General features: G+C 43.7%; 1 protein-coding gene across 1 annotated transcript; it reads left to right on the top strand.

Moving 5' to 3' along the window:
- The first annotated feature begins 945 nt into the window (after nt 1–945).
- Nucleotides 946–3,047, top strand: HOXD1 (homeobox D1). Its single transcript, XM_032636538.1, has 2 exons — nt 946–1,688; nt 2,047–3,047. Exons 1-2 carry the CDS (start codon nt 1,043–1,045, stop codon nt 2,379–2,381), a joined length of 981 nt encoding a protein of 326 aa, XP_032492429.1. The 5' UTR covers nt 946–1,042; the 3' UTR covers nt 2,382–3,047.
- The last annotated feature ends 13,461 nt before the right edge of the window (nt 3,048–16,508 follow it).

The raw sequence follows: 16,508 nt of genomic DNA, 5'->3' as shown, positions 1-16,508 counted from the left end.
CTGGGAAGCCTTTGCTCCCTGAAGCCAAAGCGCCTCGGAGAAACCGTGCGCAGCAACGGTGCGTGTGCCAACCGCCCAGAGAGCAGCACAACGAGCGTTCCACTCCAAGGGCAGATTCTTTATTTTACAACCTAGTCAGAGGGGGAGAATCTGCTAAACGTCCCACAAGGCAGAAACTTTCTTCTGTCCAAATCAAACCCCTGGACTCCAATACTCGCCCTTATCATGCCACCACAAATGGAAGCAATCGAAGAAGCTGCGAAGTAACGTGAAAAATCTAGCTTAAAAGTGAAAAGTTCGTGCCGCCCCTGCTACACAGCACCTACAGCATAAAATTTAGTCCCCAGAGTCGGGGCGAGAGGGAAAAGAGGGAAAATTAAACGTCTACTCCAGGTTTAGGAGAGAGATTAGGAGGAGTGCCAAGAACACTGAAAGCGCTTAAGGGCTCAGAGAAAAAGGGAATAGGAATAACTTTACCTTCCCAGGAGGAGGCTAGGAGCGGTCCCCGAGGGCCTTTTAACACTTTCCACACCGCGGCGCCCACCCTTCACACCCGAGAGACTAGCCACCCACGATGCAGAAGAACGAGCTCTCACCCTCTCCATCCTCTTTTCCTCACCCGAGCGGCCAGTCCTGCCTTTCTGCCCCCACCTGGTCCAATACCTGTCCTAGAAGCAGGCGTCCCGCGCTCTCGCCCCGCCCTTCCCCAGGCAGCCCCAGGCCAGGGCGCCTCTCCGCCGGGCCGGGGTAGGGCGCTGGTCGGCCGCCACCCGCCGGTTGGCAAAGTTGGCGGCCGGGCAGGCGCGTGCAGCGGCGCGCCAGTCGGGACCCAGGCCGTGCTGAGACGGCGCCCATTGGCCGGCCGGCGCCACGTGGCCACCCCGCCCCTATATTAGGCCTCTATTTACCCCCGGCTGGCTTGCCATGGCTCGGCGAGGGCAGCTCGGCTAGAGAGGGAAGGCGGAGCGGCGCCGACCGTGGCGGTCCTGCGAGCCCCGCACCTGGGCGCGGCCGGCGCGCTCAGGTGGGGTGGACCGGAACCATGAGTTCCTACCTGGACTACGTGTCGTGCGGCAGCGGCAGGGGCGGCGGCGACGTGCTGAGCTTTGCGCCCAAGTTCTGCCGCGCCGACGCTCGGCCAGTGGTCCTGCAGCCCGCCTTCCCGATAGGCAGAGGCGACGGCGCCTTCGTGAGCTGCCTGCCCCTGGCCGCGGCCCGAGCGGCGCCCTCGCCCCCGGCCGCTCCGGCGCAGCCTCCCGCGCCGCCCCCGGCCGCGCCCGCCTATGCCCCGTGCCCCCTGGAGGGGACCTACGAGCCGGGCATGGCACCTGCCGCGACTGGGGGCGCGGACTACGGTCTCCCGGGGCCCGGGCCCCCGTACGACTTCCCGTGCGCGCTCGGGCGGCCGGCCGACGACGGCGGGGCGCACGTCCACTACGCCACCTCGGCCGTCTTCTCGGGCGGCGGCTCCTTCCTCCTCAGCAGCCAGGTGGACTACGCGGCCTTCGGCGAGCCCGCCCCCTTCCCGGCGTGTCTCAAAGAGCCGGCCGACGGCCACTCCGGGGCCTTCCAGACCGCGTCCACCGCCCCCGGCGTCTACCCCAATTCTGCGTCCCCTTCCTCCGGCCTCCCTGCCGCCTTCAGCACGTTCGAGTGGATGAAAGTGAAGAGGAACGCCCCGAAAAAAAGTAAGTGCTTGGGCCTTGGACGGACGGACGCCACTGGGGTTGGGGACGGAGCCTGCCTCGCGTAATTGCGCCGGGGGCGTGCTGTAGCTGTCCCTCTGGACGGCGGTTTGGGTCTTATGGGGGAAACGCGGTCCGAGGCATCATTAAAGCAGGCGAATTCCATTGAGCGTGCCCGGAGTGCCAGGCGTTGAGAAAATTGCGGGAAGGAGCGCTCGGTGAAGCTTTTCTCCTGGCACAACTGTGTTCGGAGACCCAAGAGGGCCGCTCAGTGACTTTGATTCTAATGTGGCCCCAAAGCTCTCCCGGGCCTCGTCTCCGCGTGTTCTCGCCCCGCTGATTTCCTGTCTTTACGTTGCAGGCAAATTTGCCAAGTATGGAGCCGCCAGCTCGTCCAGCGCGATCCGCACGAATTTCAGCACTAAGCAACTAACAGAACTAGAGAAGGAGTTTCATTTCAATAAGTACTTAACTCGGGCCCGACGAATCGAGATAGCCAACTCGCTGCAGCTGAATGACACCCAAGTCAAAATCTGGTTCCAGAACCGCAGGATGAAACAGAAGAAAAGGGAACGAGAAGGGCTTCTGCCCTTGGCCACCACCGTGACTTCCCTCCAACTTCCTCTCTCAGGAACGAGCCCCACCAAGTCTGGCAAGAACCTGGGGAGCCCTTCTCAGGCCCAAGAACCTTCATGAGCCTTAGTCACGAGGCTGAGGAACTGTGGCCTGTAGAACTTACAGGCCACCCTACCCCTATCTGGACTTATTAGCTCAGTTTAGGATGGAGGTGGGCAGGGCAGAAATAATAAGAGGTTTCACTTGGGAGAGGAAGTATCCTGGTGGCTTCTGAGTTCGGAGCTGTGGGTGTCCAGATGTTAATTTGAAGTCTCTAAAGCCACCGATCTGTGTATTAATTGTGTCTTATCAGGGAAAAGGAGCCCAGCCGCCCCGCCCAGCCCTGCTGCTCTGTTGCCTACCTTAAGTCATGTGCAATTCTCGGTGCAGAGTGGCAGAGCCTTCCTTGCTGAGCTCTACCAACACCCTGATGTGCTCAGAAGAGCATCTACCCAAAGTTTTATCTGGTTTTAATTTAAAAGACAAGACTACATGTATTCAGCTTCTAGAGATGACCAAAGCTAGTTATAGCTAGGTCCTCCTTGATGTATAAGCTGCTTCAGCAATGATCGTCACGTTTGCACTACAGGTTGTTTTGTTTTTTTTTTTTAAAAGCAGTTTCTACCTCTCCATGTGCCTGAGTGAAGATACAATCTCTGTTTAGTTAGTAGCTGAACAAATCCACAGGGTGGGTAAAGATCCTGAACTGTACCTTGACACCAGTTACTCAAACTTGAATGTAAATATATCCAATATGTATATTTTTTTTTTTTTTTTTTTTTTTTTTTTTTTTTTTGGTACGCGGGCCTCTCTCTGCTGTGGCCTCTCCCGTTGCGGAGCACAGGCTCCGGACGCGCAGGCCCAGCCGCTCCGCGGCATGTGGGATCTTCCCGGACCGGGGCGCGAACCCGAGTCCCCTGCATCGGCAGGCGGACTCTCAACCGCTGCGCCACCAGGGAAGCCCCCAATATGTATATTTTTTAAGAGGTTTGCTTGTAGTGAACTCATATATGACATTTAATGTCATAGCATGTAAAGGGTTTGAACTTTTTTTTGTAATAAAAATAACAGAATGTGCTACCTTCTGCTTTTCCTTACACTCTTATGTTTTGATTATCTTTCTTTAAAGCTGATTCAGTTTCTTCTGTTTGGAATTTCTTGATTCAGCTATGGGAATTTGTTAGGCTGATAACTTTAAAAAACAACACTTCTTAAAGGCTGTGTATGTGAACTAGTTAGGATTATCTGAGCCATTTAAGGGAGAAAAAAACTCTACTCTGCCCAATATCCAAGTAATTATGGAAGTATTTCCTTACCTTAAGTGCCCTAGTTTTATGGTGAATATGTAGACTGCACATTAAGTTTAGATGTCCACTGTGGGAATGTTGTATAGCCAAGGGGACACTGCAGAGAGATCTCCTTGTCTTTTTCGCTCCTGCTCTCACAAAAGGAAGAGGAAAGACAACTTGAAGACTTTGTTAGTTGGTTAGTGTTCTGAGAAAGGTAGCTGCACATCAAAAAATCTCAGTGGCTGAATTCCCATTTCCAAAGTCAAGAATTACAAAGGAGGATGGGAGAGGCCAGTAGTCGCAACTTTCCACTTCCTGTAACCCGGACTGTCTAGCCTTGTAAGAGCACAGAGGTGCCTTTCTGTTTTTAAAATAATGATATATTTTCAAATGAATTCTTTGGAAGAAGTACAGGCAGAAAAATTGAAAGTTGGCAAGAAAGTATGTGATAAAAAACTTCTAATCTTATTTCCATCCAGCCCCCCAGTTCCCATCCCTGAAGGCAACTGTGGTTGAGCAGGCTTTTATGTAACCTTACACAAATATGATTTGAAAAACTGTGGTGTTAATACACAAAATCATATGGATACCTGGGGCAATTGTTGGGGGAGAGGGCAGGTCATTTCCCTCACTTTATAGATAGCTATAGCTCTATCTTTAAATTCTCTGTATAGTTCAACTGAAAGGCTTAAAGCCCCAAAATAATCCAGCTAAGAGCTTCAGCTCTCCTGTTAGCTGAATTTCTAGATTCTAGTGTAGTACTTCAACCCAAAAATTCAGAAGTTTAATAATTGTGGAGGAATACTTTCCCTATAAAACAGTCGTGATTGTCTTAGAAGATTGAAGTTACACTTAAACTCTTGTCCATTGCACCCACAGTTGAATGGATTTGAAGAAATAAAATTATCAGCTCTAACAAACTCAGCTGATTAGGGGGGAAGGATACCATTTAAAAAGCAGGTCTGTCAATATTATTCTTATGTTTCACCATCTGCCCTTCACTAACTTGATGCTTATCGGATCTTGTTTGAGACAACAGCTCCCCCTCTGAGCTCTGTAGCCATTTGAAAGGACTTGTTAAAGACTTGTGATCTGCTTGCTCACAGCTATCTCTGGGCTTACCCTGCAGTGGTCTTTGACAAGACAATGTTTCTTTTTTGATAAGCATTCAGAAGTGCACCTAAACAAAAAAATACCAACACGCTTGGTCATTTCCTTAATCTACCACCCTCTTCTCTGAGAAAATAAAGCTTTTCCTTTTGAAGCTACTACTAGCACTTAGCCCTGATGGATGTCTTCCCTGATGAAGGTGGCTATTTTGTCATACGTATAATGCTGTTCTATGAATCAGTCCAATATTAGCTATTTTTTGACCAACCCCAGGGATCTTTAAAAGCTTTCTTAATGCATATCGCTCTACAGCTATATTCAGTATTAGGGAGAGTCCTGGCTGGAGATTGGGACGAACTAGGTGACCTCTGGAGGTCCCTTCCAGCAATGAACATGTTACAGGAACAACTCAATGACTTCTGCCAATTTTATTTTAGGCCTATCATTGGAAGAAAGAGTTCAGTTCTGAGAATGCAGCCCCTAGGATTACAGTGATACTGTATTTATACAGGAAAAGTGCATATGTGACGTTATTAAATACATCTCACCATTGGAGATAACCTGGCCCATGTGGTTGTTTGCAGAACATTCCCCTTCCCATTATTCAGAGCCTTGTGTTATTTTGAGTCAGATCCTCGATGAAGTATGATGGTTACTACACAAATTGTGAAATTGCTAAAACAATCCATCCCATTTCTATTTTATAAGATTTCGAACTAAATATGCTAATTTACCCTCTAGCAACTCGCTACAAGAATGAATACACAGTGGACAGCTCTATCTGTTATATAATGAACTATTCAATGTTCTTTTGTCTTCGCAGAATGACCACGTGTCTATTTTTCTGGATTCAGGATAGCTGGGAGTGAGGATGAAGAAATAAAGCATTTAATAACATAAAAACTTTTCATTACTGTTCCTGACTACTGGCAAACAAAGGACTTGCTGATGTAAAAACCAAAAGCAGTGTCACCTAGATCCTCAAAAGATTAATTGTATGTGATTTCTTCTGCCTCAGTCTTACATAAGGTGAGGCCCAAGACCAGAAGAGGTTATGTCTGATTATCATGTCATCAGAAAAGAGGAACAGGCTCAGGAGAGTTGCATTAACTCCGAAGTTCTTATTTCTTATGGCCAAACAAATGCTCTGTATTTGCTGAATATTGAATTTGAAGACATCAGGACCTAATCAGCTTCTAAGAGATGTTTAGCTTGACCACAGACCTCTCAACGAGAAAAATACTCATTGCTAAAACTTTATTTGTGGTTTTAAAGTGAAACCATACTGGACATATCTCACAACTAATGATAAATCTCCATCTAAATAGAAATCAAGGTTTTCATGGCTTTGAATTCTATAGCATATTTCTGGGGCCTGAACATGCAACAAATATACAAAATAGTTCTATTTAACATCTCACTTGTAACTGCTGCTGAAGTTATACTTGTTATGCAGAGATATAATTTCAATAGAAACTGTTTAATTCAAGCCAAATGGAAAGAAATCCTAAATATTGGTATGAAAGTAAGGTCTATTATTTAGATTGTAAAGTTTTAAACACTATGTTGTCTATTTCTAATAGTCTTATTGGTATATTTAATAACTATAAAGAACAGCCAAAGAGTGGTCATTTGGACTTGTAATAGCTAATAAAACAGGTCACTGACACCTTCGAGGCATTTCTAGAGGGCTCTAGACTATTTAGCACATCCCATTCTTAGGGGTTTTGTGCAGCCTAAACTACAATTTGAGGGAAACTCTTTAAGAAAAAAAAAATCCTTCAAAATCATAAATACAAAATTGCTAGGGCACCTCCCTAGACCTGGTAGGGCCCAAGTTAGTGAAGTTTAAGTTTCTCTGGCTTCATCTCTGTCCCTTCCTGAAATGGTTGCTCTATTCCCACTACCCAGCCATTGCCTGTGAGATGATATCAATAATTGCTTTTCTCCGACATCTTGGAGCCAGAATTACTGTTTGCTCCTCTTCAAGTGTTTCACTCTTCAAGTGAACAATGGCAGACTGGGGCTCTGTTCTGCTCTCTGAGCATCTCAACCCCACTCTGTTCTTCTGGACTGCCGGCTGGATGAATTACTTCACTGCCTTGGAGTGGGAGCTCTGTCTCATCCTGGAGGTCCTTTTCTGGTGTGTTTCCTTCTCAATGATACAAAGAGAAGAGAATTGTAGAGCTGAAGATGACACCGCTGCACTGCTGACTTCCAAGCATTTCCTGGAAGGGTGGAATCACTGAGGCTGAAGAAAAGGGCTGGGAAAATAAGAACACTGTTCTTAAGGAAGGGGACCTGGATTTTAGCAGTAGTTGTATTTTCGGATTAAATGGGAAAATAACTTCCCTGGTCTCGGTTTCTCCTATAAAACGAAGGGGGTTGGTCTGGATGATCATTACATTTCCTTATCATCTTAGTATCCTTCCATAATCCTTTGCTGGTTATTACTGAAAAGTTTATTTAACTATAATGTAGCTCTGTAAGATTAGCATCAACAAGAGGCACTTATTGAAGTAATATCTGAGTCTTTGATAAGTTAACCTATGGAGCTTTAGAATGTATGTGTGGTGTGTGCGAACTGGGTAATGTTTCTCATGGGTCTTGATGCACAAAAAAGTTAACAATGGTGATAGCCCCCTCCCCTGAAGTTACCACTTTGCTCTGAACAGATAAATTAGGGTCTACTAAGAAACTTCAAATGGGTGTCAGCGCTTTATATTCAGATTCTCAATCTCCTTGTTCTTAAGTCCATATTTCAAGCTTTCAGAATAAAGAAGTAATTTTGAATTTGTCTTCTTTGAAGATATGTGGGACTCCAAAGTAAATGCTTTGTTCTGTTGAAGACAAGAGATATGGATAACCAACTCACTCCTGCTTTCCATTAGTCACCAAGTTCTGCCTATTTTTCCTTCACGGGCTCCATCATCATTCATCTGTGCAATGGATGCCTTCCTTGTCTCCTTGCCTTCAGTCTCCTCGGCCAATCCATTTTAAAGCCACTTCTTCACCATGTTGTTCCACTGTTTTATTTATTTATTTTTTTTAATATTTATTTAGGCTGCTCTGGGTCTCAGTTGCGGCATGCGGACTCTTAGTTGTGGCATCCATGTGGGATCTACTTCCCTGACCAGGGATCGAACTCGGGCCCCCTGCATTGGAAGCATGGAGTCTTACCCAATGGACCATCCTGTTGTTCCACTTTTAAATTCTTGGTAGCTCCTGGTTGGTTGTCAGTGGGAGAAACTCAAGTGTCTTTAGCATGAGACTCAAGTCCCCCAACATCTGTATTCATCCATGTTAATCTCATACCATTGCCTGACATAAAAACTTAACCCCAGGTAGTGTGATCTGTTCATTCTTTCCCCAAGGCAATTTATGCTTTTCTGCCTCTGAACCACTTCTCATTATATTCCTCTCTTGTAATTTTCTCCCGCCTTCTCTTTGCCTATCCTATGTCATCCTTTATGGCACAGCTCAAATCCTATCACCTCTGTAAAATCTTTTTGCATCATCCAAGTTTAAAGTGAGCTCCTCTGAGCTTCTGTAGCATTTATTGTTTGTATTATTTGTTCAGCACTTACAATCTCCTGCCATTTTATGAGACCTCTTTCTCGTTCACTTTCTCTTTCCTTCTCCCTCTTCCCCCTCCCTCATGAGTTCTCTCTCTATACTATTCGCTGAAAGTTGAAGGCAGTTTTAGCAGATGAAGTGTACAGAGCTACTTGTTAAGTGCCTCTTCTACCAGGTGAAGAACACTATAACCACTTATTTGCTAAGTACTCTTTATATTTTATTATTTACTGTAGAAGACAAGCTATTCTTTACCACAGGATAAAATACCAATAGCAGGCCAGCAGGTGAAGGAGGGAGAACTATAGACTTCTTTCATTGTTCCTCGAGGCACATTCTTTTGATTGAATACATTGTAAACTAACAAAGAGTGTGAATGTTGTCTAAAACGATCCATTTTATCCTTTCAGACTATAATTTATAATGCACTTTGGTTGTTGTTTGAGGCTTTCTAATATATTGTGTTAATTGCTACAGTTACAGTTACTTGAGGACCTTATGGGAGCAGAACCCTTAGAGGAGGATTGTTGAAACCAAACAAGGTCTAGTGTGGAGTTTATTAAGAAAGGTCTGGAAGCAATTAAATGTAGTGGTTACAAGAGTGGAGGCAGATAGGCTTGGGAGCAAATGCTGGGACAGATGACTCAGTTACACTTAGCTTCTACATTCCTCCCTTAAGAATGGCAATAATAACGGGACTTCCCTGGCAGTCCAGTGGTTAAAATTCCAGACTTCCACTGTAGGGGGCATGAGTTCGATCCCTGGTGGGGGAACTAAGATCACGAATGCCGCGCAGCGCGGCCTAAAAAACCCCCAAAGTAACCATAAAAATAAAATAAGAATAAATAAAATATAAAACTTCTGCACAGCAAAAGGAACAATGAACAAAAAGAAAAAGAAAAAAGAAAGAAAAAAAGAATGGGAATGATAACGTCCTTACTTCATTGACTTTTGGACATGAACAGAGATAATACATGCAGACTGCTTAGCACAATGTCTGAGGCTTAATAAACAACCACTAATTACTAACACAGAATGAATTATGAGAGTTGTAATAGGCAGCCAGAACGAAAAGATGCAGGCTAAAGGAGAGAAATAATTTAGATATACAACAAATATTTATTGAGCTCCTGGGTGCCAGGCATAGAATATTAACAATCAGAATTGAAGAGATATTGAGAAGAAAACAAGAATTGCAGAGAATCAGTTTGGAGAGAATAAGTAAAGTCCTAGGGTTATTGATAAAATTAGCAAAATTTGGTGGTACATGATGGCAGACTAAGGTAAAACGGCAGTTAATGGATACCTGATGAGAGCAGTGGCTGAGAACTCTCTGAAATAAGTAAGAGCCCAGGACCTTAGAAGAAGCCTGGGGGAAATAAAAAACAAAAGGTGCATTAGGGCTTCCCTGGTGGCGCAGTGGTTGAGAGTCTGCCTGCCGATGCAGGGGACGCGGGTTCGTGCCCCGGTCCGGGAGCATCCCACGTGCCGCGGAGCGGCTGGGCCCGTGAGCCGTGGCCGCTGAGCCTGCGCGTCCGGAGCCGCGTCCGGAGCCGCGTCCGGAGCCTGTGCTCTGCAACAGGAGAGGCCACAACAGTGAGGAGCCCGCGTACCGCAAAATAAATAAATAAATAAATAAAAATAAAGGGGGCATTAGACCATTAAACACTGCTTTCAATTTACTGGATCATTCCAGGCGACGCAGAAAACTTAGATCCATCACACTTCTGCTCAATTTTTCTCTATCCAAAGGACATGTGAATTGACATGCATGGTATTTTAAGGGTCAGGTGTCATAAATTAGAACCAAGTGCTGATTTACATGACTTTCCTACATCGGGACACCTCCCTGTGTTGAATGGATCATCCTTAAAAATAGACTCTGGTTGCTGTGTTCTGTTGACTTCAAAGTTAAAATATGATCAACCACGTTTTTTCCTTTGTTACTGCAGAAGGGAGAAATTCCTCTCTTTACTTACTCTGCCAGTGGGGAATTGTGAATTTCTCAACTGTGCATAAACCTATAACTATTTCCATTGTGGGTTTAAGAAAGCCTGCTCTTAACCTAAAACAACAACAACAAAACAAAACAAAACAACTTGCTGCGAAAAGGACACTTTGAGGTCTTATATAAAGTCCTATATAAATAGAAAGTATTTTATTTTTCCTAAATGCCTAGGACCTAATTGTCAAAACAGTGTTAGCATTCAATTGCTTGTATGAGTTATTATTCGACCATATATAAATGTTCATATCTTCTCTTCCATTTGAAACCTGAGCTACATTTCAAATTCATGAATTGTGTTGGCTTCACTATAGGGGGCAAGAAAGAAATTATCAGCTTATGAAAGAATTGTAGAAAAGATAGATTCAATGTAAATAAATAAACTGAGCTCCAAAGGACAAATTAAACTATAATATTTCTCATTCAGATGAAGATAGCATACTATTTGTCCCTAACATCTTCAATTGACTTTAAAAGCAATTTGCACTTTCTTCAGTTTACCTGACAAAAAGCCCAATTTATTCTTCTGTTTTGACTGCAAATAAAATCCCACATGCAATCAGAATAATCTATTTTTCTAGCAGCATATGGTTCCTTTGCAAACTTCAAAAGCAGCTGTGTTTGTACCTCTGAAGATGCTTTGGAATTTGTCACATGTTTACACTATCCAAGAACTAAGTCCACTGTTATCGAAGGTTTGTGATTTTTGCCTTGGCCCTCGATTTTGAAAATGTATATATTTTATAAGAAAATGTTACAGGTTCCTTAACGCATCCCACATAAACACAGGCTATTGTAAGTTACATATTTTGTTATACCACTGCACTGAATAATCTTCATTCTAAATGATCAAAGATAATAAAAGTATTGTTTTATACCTGTCTCTAACTCAGTATGCATCACAAGGACAAAGGCAAGCTAGCCCCGGGTTATTCATAAGTAACAGTTTCACATTTTCCAATTCTGTCCTCTTTCAATTTTAGTTATAAAACATAATTATCATTTGAACTCAGGACAAATAGAATAAACTTAAAGCTTTCTCAATTAAGGTTATGTGGTATTAGGGACACTTTAATAAAATTCAAAAACACATTTGGGTCACTAAAAAATCCAAACTTTTAAATATTTTCTTCCCTTAATGTCAGAAGGCTCTATTAGAGGCTGCTCTCTTAGTGAAGAAGAAACAGTTATCTAACTGTTAGTTTTATCTGTTTCTCTCTTTTGTTAAATTTAATATTTTTATTTAAAAAATAATATGCATGGTATGTAGCCAGTTTTATAAAATTATTTCAGTGCACCAAACTATCTCTCTATGTGTTCATCTATCATTCCTCACATCTATGTATATAGAGAGATGTTAATATTAATGATGATTATTTCTACATAGTAGAATTTTGTTGATTTGTTTTCTCTGTAGTACATTTCTATATTGCTTAAAATTTTCAAATAATGAATCATTAAATGTAGAGATAATAAAGCCGTTACTTTAAAATATATGAAAAAGGGAAAAATGCATTTGGTAGCTACATTCTTTGCATTTATTTTTGCCGGTGGAAGACCCCAGAGGAATTAGATAATGCATCTCATGTGCCAATTCCTGAATAATTAAATAAAAATGTCTGTAATATACATGGGTGTACACACGAGTCAAATAAATGATAGATAAGGTCTATCATTCATTTCTTCAATAGGGAATTCAGTACTTGGGTGTCACATATGTTCAATTTTCATCCTACCAGTTGGAAACCAGCTCTGAATTGTGCTGATAAAAGCAAAATTCATGACTAGCAAAAGAATAAGAATACCTTTAGCCTAAGGAAAATGGGAAACCAAGAAATATGGAAAACTACACTTCAAAGTATCATTTTTTCTGTACTTATAAAGCAAAACTAAAGAAATACTGCCTTTTATTATTTTTTTTGCGGTACGCGGGCCTCTCACTGTTGCGGCCTCTCCCGTTGTGGAGCACAGGCTCCGGGGCCATGGCTCACGGGCCCAGCCGCTCTGCGGCACATGGGATCTTCCCGGACTGGGGCACGAACCCGTTTCCCCTGCATCGGCAGGCGGACTCTCAACCACTGCGCCACCAGGGAAGACCCTGCCTTTTATTTTAAAAGCAAGTTTATAAAGATACAAACAAACTTTTTATAAGGATGCGTGTTCTTTATTTATTTTTTTGGCTTCGTTGGGTCTTCGTTGCTGCGTGCGCACTTTCTCTAGTTGCAGAGAGTGGGGGCTACTCTTCTTTGCGGTGCGCAGGCTTCTCATTGCTGTGCGCAGGCTTCTCATTGCGGTGGCTTCTCTTGTTGCGGAGCACAGGCTCTACGCACGCAGGCTTCAGTAGTTGCAGCACGCAGGCTTAGTAGTTGTGGCTTGTGGGCTCTAGAGCACGGGCTTAGCTGCTCCACATGGGCTTAGTTGCTCCACGGCATGTGGTATCTTCCCGGACCAGCGCTCAAACCCGTGTCCCCTGCACTGGCAGGTGGATTCTTAACCACTGTGCCACCAGGAAAGTCCCTATGAATGCACAGTTTTAATGAGCTTTGCATTTTCCTGGAGAGCAACACCAAAATATTCTTTAATTTCTTTCTTTCATTTCTGTTGCAGAAAGACAAAATTTCATAGTGGTCTGTGAGATAAACACACAAAAGAACAAGTCTAGTTAAGCCTCTAAGAGGGTAGTTAGGAATTAGATAACCATGATGAGAAAATGCTAGTTCTTTCACTGTTTTATTTCGAAGTTGGCTTATTTCATTAGCAACTTGATACCTCTAAGTATGTGTGAGAAAACTTAAAATAGATGCCTATGTTTTTCTAACTGTATTTGATATCTCCATTTGCCTGAAATTGTGAAAATTCTGTGGAGCGCCTGCTTTACAATGGCTGCCGTCGTTTGGTTGTTCTGGGTTGCCCAGTATCCACTCTTCCTTCCCCTAACAGCCCTTCACTTTTCCTTAGGGGAAAGGAACGGTTGATTCTAGTGGCCGTGGTGGTGATGCCAGCTCTGGGGCCTGAGCCTGACTTACTTTCAGGGTGTTCTCAGCCACCTGTGGAGCCACCTCCAAGCCTAGTTCCGTGGCCCTCCTGGAGATAACTAAAATTAATCTTTTTTGTTTTCTGTTTAAACTGGCTTGAATGGGTGCAGTATTTGTCTCTCAGAACCCTGTGTGATGCACTGCCCTCAAGGAACTTATAAACTCAGGAGTAAGGGAGATCAGATGAGTCCAAAAATAACGTTAAGTGCTTTAGGAGTGCTTCACATGCTGTGGACGGTGTCTACACAGCACAAAATGAAGTGGCAGTTGGGCATGCATCCAGTTGCTTTAATAATTTTGGCAGCCCGTTGAATACATAAGGCTGCAGGGTGGATCATGAGATCTCTGGAGAAGGGGATCCTACAACTGCCACTGGAAGCTTGCTGGGAATTGCTTCATAGACTGTGGCAATGGAGAAGAAGAGTGGGGTTTTTTCCTTCATCTCTTTTGGTTCCGAAGAACTTTCTCAGCTCAAAGTGGGAATTTTGGACGAAATGATAACAAAGCTTTCACTACCAGTTGCTTCTTGCTTGGTTTCATAGTTTGATTAATTTTAATTCCTTCTGTTTCCACACCCTTCTGTGCTCCACTCTGTACTTCATACACATCTTTATTGTATTCGAATTGCTGGTTATTGCAATGATCTGCGTCCACGTCTCTCTCCTCCAGGGCAGGAGCTGTAATATGCTCATCTTCCTAACTCTGGATTCTCCACCACACCCATTTTTGCTATGTTTGGTGTTATGCTGATTTTATGTACCATAATTACTGGAGAGATTTTTTTTTTTTTTTAAAGAGTTGTCCATGTGCTCCACTCTGATCCTTTTAGAAGGTGCTTCTTCCCGTGCTTGGGTTAGAATGATAAAGTAAGACAAGTTTGTCTCTGTATCTTCTTTTTCTGAGGCTCCTTCTGTCATAACTCCCCTGTGGGTCTACCCACACCTTCCAGTCAGTCGTGGATTAAGTCAGCTCTAAAGCACTCACTGGCAATGTTCTGTCTTAACCTGGTTACATGAGTGGTCTCTTTTATTGTTTTTTAAACTGTACCCAAAAGTTCAATGAGCCCTTCTCCAATCAAAATAAGTGAAATAATGCACATTAAGAACATGTATCTTGGGACTTCCCTGATGGCGCAGTGGTTAAGAATCTGCCTGCCAATGCAGGGGACACGGGTTTGATGCCTGGTCCGGGAAGATCCCACATGGCGCGGAGCAACTAAGGCCATGTGCCACAACTACCAAGCCTGTGCTCTAGATCCCGCGAGCCACAAATACGGAGCCCATGTGCCACAACTACTGAAACCCATGCACCTAGAGCCCACGCTCTGCAACAAGAGAAGCCACCGCCATGAGAAGCCCGTGCACCGTAAGGAAGAGAAGCTTCCGCTCGCCGCAACTAGAGAAAGCCCGTGCGCAGCAACGAAGACCCAATGCAGCCAAAAATAAATAAGTAAATAAATAAATAAACAATTAAAAAGAAAAAAGATGGGATGCCCAGTTAAATTTGAATTAAAAAAAAAAGGACATGTATCTACCACTACATATACTGGGTTTCGCTCTGTGTGAGAGAGAAGACTGTTTTACTACATTTTAAGCTTCTTCTAGAGGCAAGAATGAGACACTGAGAGTATTAAGCTCTGAGATGACATGGAAAGCAGTGTTGTAAGATGGATTAGATGGGAAGAGATGGAAGTCAGCCAGGCCATTTCAGGGTTCACTTCCATAGCCTTGATGAGAGATGTTGAAGTCTTGAGGCAAAGAAGACAAAAACATGAAACAGGCACTTTGGAGGAAAAATGGGAGGGCGTTAGTGACTGATGCAAAAGAGGAGTGATAAGACCAGATACAGACCTTAGAGCTCTAGAAACAGAAATGACTAAAACAATTTTTTCTATCACGTAATATACATAAATTAAAACTTACCATTTTACCCATTTTAAAATGTACAGTTCAGTGGTGTGAAGTACATTCATACTGTTGTGCAATCATCACCCCATCCATCACCAGAACTTTTTCATCTTCCCAAACTGAAACTCTGTACCCATTAAAAACTAACTAACTCGCCATTACTCTTCCCCTCAGCCCCTGGTAACCTCTACCCTACTTTCTGTCTCTGCGAATTTGCCTATTCTAGGCACCTCACATAAGTGAAATATAATACCTGTCCATTTGTGTCTGGCTTGTTTAAATTAGCATAGAGTTTTCAAAACAAATGAGTTTGCTGTGCCTCACCTCCATTACAAGTCACTTAAAGATAAAGTTGTATTTTTCAAAATGACATCCATTATGTATATGCTTAAATTTAAAAAGCCTATTTCTGGGTTTTCTGATTGCAAACTTCTGGATAATTGAAGCCAAACTTTTCTCTCTATGTGTGTCTGGGGTGTGAGTGGGGTGTGTGTGTGTGTATGTAGGGGGTACTCTCTGCTCACCTACTAAGCGCTCCTCCACTGCTCAGGAGGCCTTCCAGCACCTGGAGATGCTACATTTTCAGATCTTCCTTGGACTCACCCCAGATTCAAATGTATCTGGCCAGTCTCCTATTCCCTTTGGGCTCTGTTCTCTGCTAATAGGTCAAGGAGGGTAACAACAGGTTGGTGTGCATTTCCCAGGTTAAATATTTACACTTTAACCAGGAGTATTTTTAATGGACCTTAATGAATCCTGGAGAAAATGTGGAAATGGAAATGTCAGGAGAGTGGCAAGCTGATGGAGAAGACGGTGAGACTCATGTGGCCAGGGCAGGCGTGGGGCTCTCCCAAACCTCCCGTGCAGATGAGCACCCAGGATGGCTGCATGGCCCCAGCACACACCTAAAGGCGGAGGTGCTTTAGGTGCCATGAGGTAGGGTGGAGGAGGAGCCCCTCACGGCACAGAATCCTAACTGTTTGGGCTGGAAAGAGCATTAGTGATTGCCTAGTCCAGTTCCAGAATATGGGCTTGGAAATTAGAGGGCCTGAGTTTGAATTTTGGCTTCATGGCTTCGTGCCAAATTTTGGGCACATCATTTGACCTCTTCTGTGCTTTCCCCACAAGTTGCCTTGTGGGGAAATGAACAAATGGTATCTACCTCATAAGATTGTTGTAAGAATTAAATAAAGACAATCTATTAAAGAGTATTTAAGAATGGTTTTTGGTATATAGTAAGCACTAAATCTATGTTAGCCATCCTTCACTTTACTCTTGAAAAAGAC

The sequence above is a fragment of the Phocoena sinus genome, chromosome 7 (genome assembly GCF_008692025.1).
Source record: "Phocoena sinus isolate mPhoSin1 chromosome 7, mPhoSin1.pri, whole genome shotgun sequence".
In the NCBI taxonomy this organism is placed as follows: Eukaryota; Metazoa; Chordata; class Mammalia; order Artiodactyla; family Phocoenidae; genus Phocoena; species Phocoena sinus.
Note: the sequence above shows the minus strand (reverse complement) of the source record. Positions and strands in the feature narration are given on the sequence as shown.